This window comes from Triturus cristatus, chromosome 9 (assembly GCF_964204655.1).
Source record: "Triturus cristatus chromosome 9, aTriCri1.1, whole genome shotgun sequence".
Lineage (NCBI taxonomy): Eukaryota > Metazoa > Chordata > Amphibia > Caudata > Salamandridae > Triturus > Triturus cristatus.
In genome coordinates this window covers 882,511,722-882,523,684 of record NC_140592.1, presented here as the reverse complement: position 1 = coordinate 882,523,684, position 11,963 = coordinate 882,511,722, and the positions used below count along the sequence as shown (strand labels likewise).

The 11,963-nt window shown below is 50.3% G+C and overlaps 1 protein-coding gene across 1 annotated transcript in view; it reads left to right on the top strand.

Moving 5' to 3' along the window:
- The first annotated feature begins 4,981 nt into the window (after positions 1-4,981).
- Positions 4,982-11,963, top strand: part of LOC146799012 (cholesterol 24-hydroxylase-like) — a 422,103-nt gene continuing 415,121 nt past the window's right edge. Inside the window, exon 1 of the mRNA XM_085626407.1 lies at positions 4,982-5,192. Coding sequence (XP_085482533.1) covers positions 5,056-5,192 — 137 coding nt within the window. The 5' untranslated portion in view covers positions 4,982-5,055. The remainder of the gene's footprint in view (positions 5,193-11,963) is intronic.

The window sequence follows — 11,963 nt, the reverse complement described above, 5'->3', positions numbered from 1 at the left end:
GAGGGACTGCTCCTTTGGAGGGGAGCAAGGGCCAGTCTGGAGCAACCAGACCAGCGGTGTATTTCGTAAAGTTCGTCGCCAAGATGGCTACTAGCCAGCGGGCCAGCAACCGGTTAGGTGCGTCGAGTGGCAAAATGCAGAAGGGCCCCACGCAGATCGTGGAGATGCTGGAGGGCCCACCTTTGGTGCAGATGCTGCTCGAGGGTTGGGCTTCTCAGATCCCAAAGCACAACTTGGAGGGAGCCTCGGTTGTTGCACTTGTCAGTTTGTCGTGGTCGTTTCAAGATGGCTGGCTCCACGTGTCTCGGTGCCTCCACGGGTCTCCTCTTTTCAGGGACTGTGGATCGGGCGGTGAGAGGTCTGGAGGTCCAGGTCTTGTCAGTCTCTGGGCTCGGGCTCCAGCAGGAGGCGGCGGCAAAGCAGACGTTGATTCGCTGGATGGTGCTTGCGTTAGCAAGGTGGTCACTCCCTGACCACAGGGGAGATTTCCTTCAGTCTTCTGTGCAGCAGAATGTCGAAGTTCCCGTTTTCTTCTTAGTTTCAAGTTGATTCCAGGATGTCTGAAGTCTTAGGACACAGCTCCTACCTTTAAGCGGATTCTAGGGGCCGGACTACCTGCTAGGTCCCTCCCTATGGGTGGGACCAGGAAGGGGGGTGGTTACACCCCCAATCCTTTGTCCAGCTCGCCCCAGGCCCGGGACTGGTGTGCCCCAGGACCGGTTTGAACTGGCATATGCACCGAGGCTCCTTGTGAGCCACAGGCATGTCTGGTTTCTTTCAAGCCCTACCTGACCAATACACAAAATCCTGTCTGGGGTGGTGCACGCACCTCCCCTGGCAGGAAACCCTTTGTCCACACCTCCCAAGCTGGAAGGACTCCCAGCAGCAGGAGGGCAGACTTGTGTCTGTGGTGGCAGCATCCATTTTGTGGAGCTGAGGCTATGTCTGATTTTACCCGGGTTTCAGGTACTGTACATGTCGTGTCCCTCTAGAAGGGTGGAATGCTAACCCCGTCGCCAGAATTGGCGAGGGGTTAGTATTCCAATTCGTATGACACCTTACTCGACATGTTTTGATAAAGCCAAACCAAAGATAGCATTTAACCGCGAGGTTCATAATGCACTTAAGAGTATATGGTATGACGATATCTGGAAACAGTAGAAGGAAGTTGTTCCGACCACTGCAGACAGGCTCAGCTCATGCCAGAGCACCATCTCACATGGAACCAAGCGCTCTGCCTTCAGGATTGTTAAGGCCTGCCATAGGAGTGACTTATAGGTTACCAGGTGTCCCATTTAAGGTTAGGTATAGGTATACTACACCTAAGTAAGAGGTGATTACACCAACTTACCCCAGCTGAGTGATCAGCCAGTTGTGTCAAATTGTTAGGCCAAGCCTGGGGTGGCATAATACATGCTTCAGCCCCTGGCAGGCCTTGGGTACACCAATGCCCTGGGTACCTAGTGTACACTGGTACAGGGGCTGACAGGGTGATCCACTTCCAATTGGTTATGCACCTAGGGTGCATAGTTTTAATTTAGTAGAGAGAACAGCAGGCTGGGGGTCTGATTGGCAGGCCCACAGCCTCAATATGTCGAAAACCAGTGAAGCAAAAAGCAAAAATTTGGGGTGACCATAGGATAGCAGACCCTACTCTCCTACAGTTGCCAACTATTCAGAATTAGTTTATAGAAATTTTGGGATAAAAAGTAAGAAGCAAAGTTATCGAGCAAGTGAAAGAAGCAAAGTATTTTTCTATGATATTCAACAGCACCCCTGATATTTCTCAGAAGGATCAGAAGAGCCAGGTTTTACGCTACGTTATGATCAATGGAAATAAAGTGATGGTTGTGGAATCATTTGCCGATTTCATTGAAACAAAAGGTAAAACCGCTGACAATATTTCAACTATGATTTTGCAGAATTTAGAAAGCAACGGAATTGATATTCAAAATTGTAGAGGACAAGCATATGATAATGCTGCTGTGATGGCTGGTGAACATACTGGCGTTCAAAGACGCATTAGGGTAATTATTGGAAAAGCAGAATTTGTCGCATGTACAAATCACTCGCTGAATTTGGCTGGTTTACATGCAGCTTCTGTTGCAGTGAATTCTGTTACCTTTTTTGGAACTGTGGAGCGTTTGTTCATGTTTTTTTCTTCCTCGACCCATCGCTGGGATATTCTGACTTCAGTCACTGGCCAAAGTGTCAAGCGTGTAATAGAAACTCGGTGGAGTGCACGGGGAGAAGCTGTGAGTGTTGTAAAAAAAAATTACTCAGAGAGTTTAAGTGCTGTAGAACGTTTAACTGGTGAAGAAGAAAATAGAGTTACCAGGTCAGATGCTGGTGTGCTGCTTGTTGCTTTACAATAGTTTTCCTTTCTGTGCTTTCTTGGCCTGTGGGAATCCGTTCTTGTAGAAATTAACGACACTCAGGTCTACCTCCAAACCAAAGGATTGAATATACAACAATGTGACATAAAACTCAATGCTTTAAAAGCATTTCTAACTGAAAATAGGTGTGAATTAGTTAACAATTTAGTAGCTCACATTTGTGATGATCTTGGGAAAGTCATGGATCGTCGGTGTAGAAAGAAGAAACTAATGGCAGGTGAAGAATAACGAGATGCTGAATTGTCATACAAAACTGAGTTGAGGAGAGAAATGATTTCTTCACTGGACAAAGTGACCCAAGAAATCACCACAAGATTTCAACAACTTCATGTTCTTGCTGAAAAATATGCTTTCCTTACTCCATCGAATCTTTTGAATGATAAATACGAATGTCAACTAAATCATTATCATGATGACATTAATGAGGAAGAGTTCCTCGTTGAGAGAAAAAGACTTCAGAGTTTTATTTCTGTTGCTGCTACGCAACACGAAACAGAGACCTGGAACGACAGTCCCTTTGAACTTTTGCAGTTTATTCTAAAATACAGTCTTGAGAACTCCGTTCCAAATATTGTAATACTAACGTGAATTTTCCTCACAATTGCTGTAAGTGTTGCTGGTTGTGAGAGGAGTTTTTCTAAATTGAAATTGATTAAGAATTACCTAAGATCTACAATGAGTGCCTTACGTTTAAGAAATCTTGCCATACTGTCTATAGAACAGCAACTGAGTGATGAAGTAGACTTCGATGATGTCATCGATGATTTTGCCAATAGAAAAGCAAGAAAAATAACATTTTAGAATGTTGGATTTAAGTTTTACCCAAAAAATAAACATAGTGTTTTCATTTACTTTCCTATTCATCATTTTGAATTTTTTTTGTATTTTTGGTGTGTATTAAGAGGGGCTGCTAACTAAGACAATTTTTTTTATATTATTACAAGACCTAACAATAAAGTCATATTAACCTTAGTGTTGTTTTCAGTGAACTTACTATAATGAATTCATGTCTGTCTCCCTCCCCCCTCACCCTTCATGTAATGTTTCTTGTTTCTTCTGAATATTCAAGGAGTGCCGCAGCGCCGGAACAGTTTGTCCCGGGTCTTGGATAGAGTTGAACAAGTTGCCATGGCCCCCACAACTGTGTTTAAGGATTGAGATCATAATGTGTCACCCCCTCCCTGTATTTTAGCTTTGGGTACCAGGAGCACACGTCGTTTCATTCCCAGGGAGTTGGTCGCTGCTGCTTAGAAGTAATGACAGGGAGCGGCCCCTGGTTGTTGCCTTTGGGCCACCAGAGTGGGCTTTGTATCCGGTCTGTGCTGGCAAGGTGGAGCTGACTGACCCCTTTGTGCTGCGTTTAGTTCTAAGGGCACACAGTGAGTCATTCCCTGTGAATAATTAATTTGCTGTTTTTGAAAGATAAAGAATCACAGGCTTCGACACTGTTAAGTTGGTTGTGGGTCCCCAGAGCACATCACGTTCGTGCAGGTCCCCACTGCTTTAATGGGGGGACCATGATGTATGGTCATTTAATGTGAGCTGTAGATGAAGGTTACCTGAACAGTGTCATGTATGTGCATGTTTGCATTGTGCTGAGGGGATTACCAGGTAATTGTTCACGCAGCTCTCTGATGGATGTCACATGCGATTTTTCTGAGTCCCCAGATAGATCATGCAGTCTGTGTGTTCTCTTTTGTACTGCCAGTCACCGGTGTATTCAACTATGTAGCCTTGGACCGTGTCATGTATGTGCATGTAACTTGCATGATCGAGGTAACTATTAGCGGCGATACTACATGTGTCTCGGACCTCTATCAAGTGCATGCCGTCCTTTTTTCCCCAGCAAACCCCCCCCCCCCCCCCGGGGCGGCAATCTGAGGGATAGCCCCGGGCGTCACAAGCTCTAGCTAAGGCTCTGTATGCCAGCACTTGGGGAAACTCAGGGGTGAGCTGCATTCTTGTGAATCCCTGCGTTTTTAAACTGACGGAGTGCGGTGTTAGCAATTTTGGAGCTACACCGCACGCTCCACCAGTTTATTGCAAGTATGCTCCACAGAACCTTAAATGATGCCTAGATCCTGAGAGGGGTTTGGGCCCTTAAAACAGAGCGAATGTGTGGCAAACATGGACTTAAAGAAACATTTACCAAAATATCTCGCCCCGTCTTCCTCGCTGTTCTACTCTCTGCCCCAACATGATACCCACTTCTATCTTTCCACGCACACACATCCACGAGCCATCCATCTGTCTATGCACTCTCATTCATCCAAGCAGAGTCAATCTCATATTCATTTACTCAATCATCCATACATACAATTAATAAAGCATTGCCTTAACTTATAAGCCAAACTGTTTGTATTTGTCATATCTTGATTTTTTTTTTATAAAGAACTTTAGAGATTAAATGCTGTAGTAATGCTGGAATCTGAATCAGTTTGGTAATTTGTTCATAATCAATCACACCTGTACTGATTTCATTGTAGAGTTCGACTTTTTTTTGCACATTTTAATTGGATGGCATCCAGACATTCCTCCTGCCTCCACCAATCGTTTGGCTTGTTTGCCCAGGGTCCATGTCTCCTTTCTGAAAGCCATAGCCCTTCCTGAGTCTGTTTTCTCTCGCCATAGTAAAAGCACAACAAGCCAGCCTGCGAACATGGACGCATGGAGCGTTATTTCCTGGCTGTTGCTCACTGTCCTGGCCGTGGCAGTCCTCGCCTTCTTGGTTTTCTGCGGTTACGTGAAATACTCGCACATGAGGTTCGATCACATTCCAGGACCCCCGAGGGAAAGGTGAGCTCAGCGGCAAGCTTTCTTTTCTTTCTAGGAAACGGCACGGGTGTTCGAAAGACAAACTGGCCGTGACTGGGTGACAGCAATGATTGTACTTTCTGTGACAAACTACTGTGTGGATTTCTCTTTTTTCAGTTTAGTAAATAGTGTCCGAGAATACTAAATCAAGCAAAGGGGCATTGTTTTGATGAATTAAAAGCCGCCCATTACTTTTATTCGCTGCCTAGACGTAACACTAGCAAAAACAGTGACCTGCTCATTTAGAGAAAAGTAATTTGAAGATGTGAGTCTGCTGCCCTCTAGAGTCACCTCTATATCATACGTTATGAAAGTGGATATTCACCAATTTTATGGACAGCCAACCACTCGTTTTTATTGTATATTCTTAACTTTTTACATCTTGGTCTTGACAGTGCTGCTGTAAAACCTGCCTATTGCTAGCAATTTCATTAAGTTGTCATACAATGGCAGATTTCCTGCTCTGTGTTGCCTGAAGGGGAAACACAGCGCAGACTGTTGCAAGAGGAACTACACACCAACGCCAGGTAGGTTTCCACTGTATGTTTATTACAGCAACACGTAGTAATGTCAACGATGTGGTGTTGGGCCTCAGGCCCACGTTACGGCAATAAGGTACGTGGACACTGGGTTGGACTGTGTAGTAAACTGGCCTTGAGCACGTGCACCCGGGCCTTTTTATTAGCGGGGCCACGTCACTCGTGACACCCGTGATGGATGGGTGTGGGGTGCAATGTGTCCAGCCCTCAAGGGAGTGGCTGGAAGTACAACTTCCTGCGGGACACTGGAACGTGTCTCGCAGGACACTACATTCCTCCCCAACTTTATTGAAGGACAAACAAAGTGTCAGTCCAACCTGTGGGGAAGAAACAAACGGTTAACTAAATACCGCAGGGTCCATCAGTCTCTCGAGTCAGGTGGCAGGACGACATCAGACATGGGCTGGTGAACTTGGCTAGCAGCAGGACCTTCTTGGCGGACACCCGTACTTTAACCTGAAGGACTCAGGACACGACTGCTGGCTTGGAGACGTCCGCTGCATACCGTCAGTTCGCTGACAATGACATGTCTTGCATGGATTCCATTTTGCTGACGTCGGCGACGGTCTGTGGTGAGTTCTAACAGTTCTTTTTAGCGTGCTGCGTCACGACCATGGATGGAGTCTCATGTGAGATTTCACGGAGGTGTTGCTGGACCGACTGTCCCTGTTGAACTACTTGGCTGTGACCAGTAACCTATTGGTGAGGCAATGTCTCTCCTCGCTCTCCTGCCTGGGGAGGCCCGTCGTCGAGGTTGCTGCGGGACTGTAGGAAGGCTGCGCTGGAGCCGCTGCTTGTGTGCCGTCTGGGGGCAGCTGCAGGACCGCCGAGGAGCCGTTGCTTGGTCGCACGCACAACCCTCCCGGATAGATGAGTCTTGGCCAAGACTTGCACTCGCTGCCGCGGTTCCGGTGTAGGCCAGGTTCACAGGTGGTTTCTGGTTCCATTTAGTCGGCTTGTGTGGCAATGGTTTCGGACTCCAGTCCATCGGTACTCGGGGAGTGGTGTTTGACGCATGTGCTGATGGCTGGCGCGGTGATGGTTGCCAGCCATGTGGTGATTCGGAATGACAGGTGGTGGTGACTTGCTGGGAGAGTTCGGATGTCAGGATGGACCTGGGCAGCCACGTGCCTCCGCCTTGCTGATGTTGAGCGTCTGTGGCGGCTTAACACCTGGGCCTCATGTAGGTAGCATACCAGTTACCACTTCTAAAATACCGAACGATACCGAATCGGTATTTTAGAAGTGGTAACTCGTATGTAGGTAATGAGTCGGTATTTTTTACCGATTCGTTACTATTCGGTAATTACCGAATCGGTATTTACCGATTCGGTAATGAGGCATACCTTCCCATTGATGGGAAGGTATGCCTCATTACCGAATCGGTAAATACCGATTCGGTAATGGGGGGAACACTTGCATGGGTGGCAGGGTGTCACATTGACACCCTGTTGCACCCCTGATTCGGCCATGTGTGCACATGTGGCACACATACATGCCCTAAGGGCATGTATGTATGCCACATTGCACACTGCTGCGCGCGTAAAAATGCATAAATACATACTTTAATTATTTACCACCAACTAAAAGTTGGTGGTAAATACCGACTCTAAAACACACCCACACACTCCCCCTACATCTCGATTTTGGTGTCGGAATTTACCGAATCGGTAAAATTACCGATTCGGAAAAGTTACCGATTCGGTAACATTACCGATTCGGTATTATTACCGATTCGGTAATTTTAACGATTCGGTAAATTCCGACACCAAAAATTGTCCCCCTACATACCATTAGCCAAAATACCGGTCGGTAACGGTAAAATTACCGAAAATCGGCCGTTATCGACCGGTATTTGGCTACCTACATGAGGCCCAGAGTGTGTTGATCCTCTCTTGCCTGGCTTGGGGCCTCTGCCGACTCCGTCTCGAGGCGGTGTGAGGACGGACACTCAGTGCTGATCTTCACTCGTGGCATCTGCGGACCGGAGCAGGGATGCCACTTGACCTAGACTGCTGGCGCTTGGGGATGGACGGTCGCCTGGGGAAGCGTAGGGATGAGACGCGGCTTGCGCTTGCTGCGGCTTATGTTCGGTCCACCCGTGGAGCTGTATCCAGGGCCATCGGTCCACCTCGGTGGCTGTTTGGTGTGTCAGGGTGTGCTCTGTGGCTTGCTGTGAGTCCTCGGTCTTTTCCCTTTGCTGGTCTGTTCAGCCCACCTGTGTTTGTCCGGTTTTCAGGGTGACCGGGCTGTCGCTCTCCTTTCATCGAGGGCGTTGCGCTTAGACCTCGAGGCGGCGCTGTCATGGCGCTGGCTTCTGCCTTCGCTCCGGCGCGCTCCTTGCTTGCTGGGCGACGTGAGGTCCAGTCGCGTGTCGCTGGTGTTGGAGCGCCTGTTGCTGTGGTGGCCTGCCACGTGGTGTGTGCGACTCCTCTCTTGCCTGTCGTGGGTCACCGCCGACTCCATCTTGGGGTAGTGTTGAGGAGGACACTGTGTGGCTTTTGGGCCGCTGCGAGTGCGACTCCTCTCTTGCCTGTCATGGGTCACCGCAGACTCCATCTTGAGGCAGTGTTGAGGAGGACACTGTGTTGCTTTCGGGTGCTGCGAGTGCGACTCCTCTCTTGCCTGTCGTGGGTCACCGCCGACTCCATCGTGAGGCAGTGTTAAGGAGGACACTGTGTTGCTTTTGGCTGCTGCGGGTGCGACTCCTCTCTTGCCTGTCGTGGGTCACCGCCGACTCCATCGTGAGGCAGTGTTGAGGAGGACACCGTTGCTTTCGGCCCACTGCGGGGCTTCGCTGTGGCGGTGGAGATGTATATGCTCTCTGTGCTGCGTTCAGCGGTGCTTCTCTCAGTGGAGATGTCTATCTCCTGGGCGTCTGCCTGGGCTGATCCGCTGTTGGGGTGCCTGCGTTGCTCACTTCGGACTTCATACGCTACGCCTTCTTCGTGTGCGCCCTCTTCTGGCACCTGGTGTGTCTGAACTGGATCCTGCGGTGGTGTCCGTTCACCACTGAGGGTGGGTGGCGCAATCTTCTTGCTTGCAGTGGCGCCGTTTCTTCGCTTGTAGTGGCACCAGACAGCTATTGGGGTTTACACGCCATGTGCACGGTCTTCACAGACTTCGTGTGGGGATAGCTGCCTTCTCAGGGTTCTCTGCGTGGCTGAGCAGCTTTGGCTCTGCGGTGCTCCTTTTGTTACTCTCTGTTGAAGAGACAGAGTAGTACTTTGTCTCTCTGTACCTGTTTGCGAGCTTGGCAAGGGTAGGTGCAGGAGGTAGTGAAGTGTCTTGCGGCTTTCACCAGAGGGTGCTGTGTGCGCTTGCTCCGGTTCCGTCTGTTCATTTTTTCTTGCAGGTGAATCAAACAGCAGCTGTCTCGGTGTGGCTGGGTGTTTTCATTTCTCTAGTGTCCCGTACTTTCTCTGTGTACAACAGAGGCTTGGGGGTTCACCTTGCTTTGTGGTGTTGTCACCCGTGGTAACCCCTGCTCCTTGTTGGCTACCTGGGAGAGCCTCTGTGAGTGGTGCGATGTTGCTCCATGACCAATAGGTGGCAGCGTGGTTCCACCTTTGCTGCTGAGGTCGGCGCTGGGTTTATGCCCGAACCTGCATCAGCTTAGCAGATATGAGGCTCCCAGCGGGTGGGGCTGCTTTCCCTCATCTCGCTGTACTGCGCGGTGCAAATCAGGGGAGCCAGGCAGGTCACTTCTCCGTTGCGCTTTATGCTGCTTAGGACGGCCACTGGAGGGTCTGATGCGGTGAAACGGCTTGGTTCTTTGGCAATGTCCGTGTCATGCAGCTCCCTCACCTGGCCGGGTTGCCGATACGGTGCGGGACCAGCAGGTGGCGCTGCGCATGCTTCGCTGCCCCAGTACTCGCCTTTGGCATCGCGGGCTTGTTTACCGAATATATGCGGGCCTCTATATTCACAGGCCGCCTCTGGGTACCGGAGGCAGGAGCACTCTCTGGGCCGTTGTCTGGCAGTTCCATCGCTGCTTGGGGCTAAGACTCGGAAGACAGCGCTTCCGCTACAGCTTCTTTCCTTGGAGTAGCGAGTATCGGGTGAGATGGCCTTCAAGCACCCGAGCCAGTGAGAGGGCATGAACCTGTTCTCTGCGCCGCTCCTTCCACTGTCGCCCCCTCCCGCACTCCTGTTGCCGTTTTGTGCGGCGCCGCTCCGTTCTCTTGCGGGGCAATTCCAGCCCTACCTTTGGCGCTATGGCTTCTCTCATGCGTTGGTGTCCTCAGGCACTCTTCAGCGGTGGGCGTTACTGAGGCTTGCACTCCGCCGGGGTGTCGTGGGGTGATCCACTCTTCCCACTTAAGTGGGTGCCTCTGGACCCAAGCCAGGGGGCATATCCATGCGGCATGTCGCTGAGCCGCGATGTTTCCCCAGCCGATCGACGCCTCGGGCTGCCGCTCGGATGCCGTGGGTTATGCGGTAGGAGGGAGCGGGGCGGGGTGTGAGTGTCCCTTTCTTGCCGCGCGTTGCAGTTCACCGGGTGTGTTACATGCGGAGGTGGCTGCCCGGGCGCAGCAGCTGGCAACGTGCAGGCGTTGCAGCGGGGTAGGTGCCTTCCAGGGACTCATGCAGTTGCTGGTCACTGTGATCCGTGAACATGCCAGTGGGCTTGGTAGCGGATGCACTGCTGGCATCGTGGGGCACTCGCTGGTGAGCTTGGCGGCGGATGCATTGCAGGCATCGCGGAGCACTCGCCCTCATTGGGGATGCATGTTCTCACCTCTACCACGGACGCCAGCGGGGTGAGGCACGGCAGGTCTCCGGTCATCGCTTTTCTTGGACACGGAGATCGGTGTCACTTCTCAGCTTCACTGTGGTCACTGGTGGCCGTAGACAGCTCGGTGGGGGCGTTACCTGCCGGGCTCCTTTCCTCCCCCCACGAGGAACGACAAAGTTCAGGGCGGCAGGCACGCGGGGCTGGCTGCCCGCCTCGTCGCCAATGTGGTGTTGGGCCTCAGGCCCACGTTACGGCAATAAGGGACGCGGACACCGGGTTGGACTGTGTAGTAAACTGGCCTCGAGCACGTGCACCCTGGCCTTTTGATTAGCGGGCCACGTCACTCGTGACACCCGTGATGGATGGGTGTGGGGTGCAGTGTGTCCAGCTCTCAAGGGAGTGGCTGGAAGTACAACTTCCTGCGGGACACTAGAACGTGTCTCGCAGGACACTACAAACGAGGCCCACCAATACCAGCACCACCCATACCGGGCATACTTAGCAGGACCATGCACAGTTCCATCTCTCACCAGATTGAGCACACCTCACCACTCTGCACGTTTGATAGGAGGCAGCACAACCATTTCCTTAGTGATGGGGGGGGTCCCACAATTCTGCATATTTGTCAAGAAGGGCTCACGATCGCATTCTCGTAGTGGGGTGCTCCGTGCTTCCCTAACCAGGTAATTTTAGGTATGACTTGAATTAGTTGGTCCTGTGAAACCGCTACTGCCCGCTTCCATGTTGGCACATCTTTTCTCACAAGCTATATTAGGTGAGTCCTATGGTGCCACCTAGCTGAGGCTAATGCCCCTGTTTTCAATACCTAATTCCATAAAACACCCACACAGTACATTTGTCTATTAATTTATATACCTCTACATACCTCTATAATCCTTCTTTTAGCAATACCATGAGTCTTTCCTTTCCTCCCCTTTCCCGTTGTCTAAAGAATCTTTTCTATTTTGTTGTTTTCCTCCCTATGGTTGTCATATAGGACTAAGAGCAACCTGAGCCCCATGCCAGGGTGAGGGCGACACTAGCGGGTAAGCCTCACTCTGAGTTATTTGTCGTTTAGAGTGATTAGCTCCTCCACTGCAGTTGAATTAAAGGGATGCTGAGCATTTTATGGATTGGGGGTGTACTGCGGGGATTTGCCTTTCTGTGTGACGCCCCTGCTCTGCAACCTAAGCTTATCTGTTGACCTAGCTTTCTTCTAAATTTAGCTTTTTCCGTAACTTTGTGGTGCTTTAAATTGTGCTTTAACGTTTATTTATTTATATAGTGCAAGCTATTACCAAGAGGTCGTCCAGGCGCTTGGTAGTCAAAACCTAAGGAAGCAGTCGAGTTTATATAGTGGAGAAGACCTATAGGGTGAATAACCAGGTCTTAAGGCCTTTCCTAAAAGAGAGAAGATCAGGAGAATTCTTTAGCTTGATGGGAAGACCGTTCCATAATCTGGCAGTGATGTTAAAG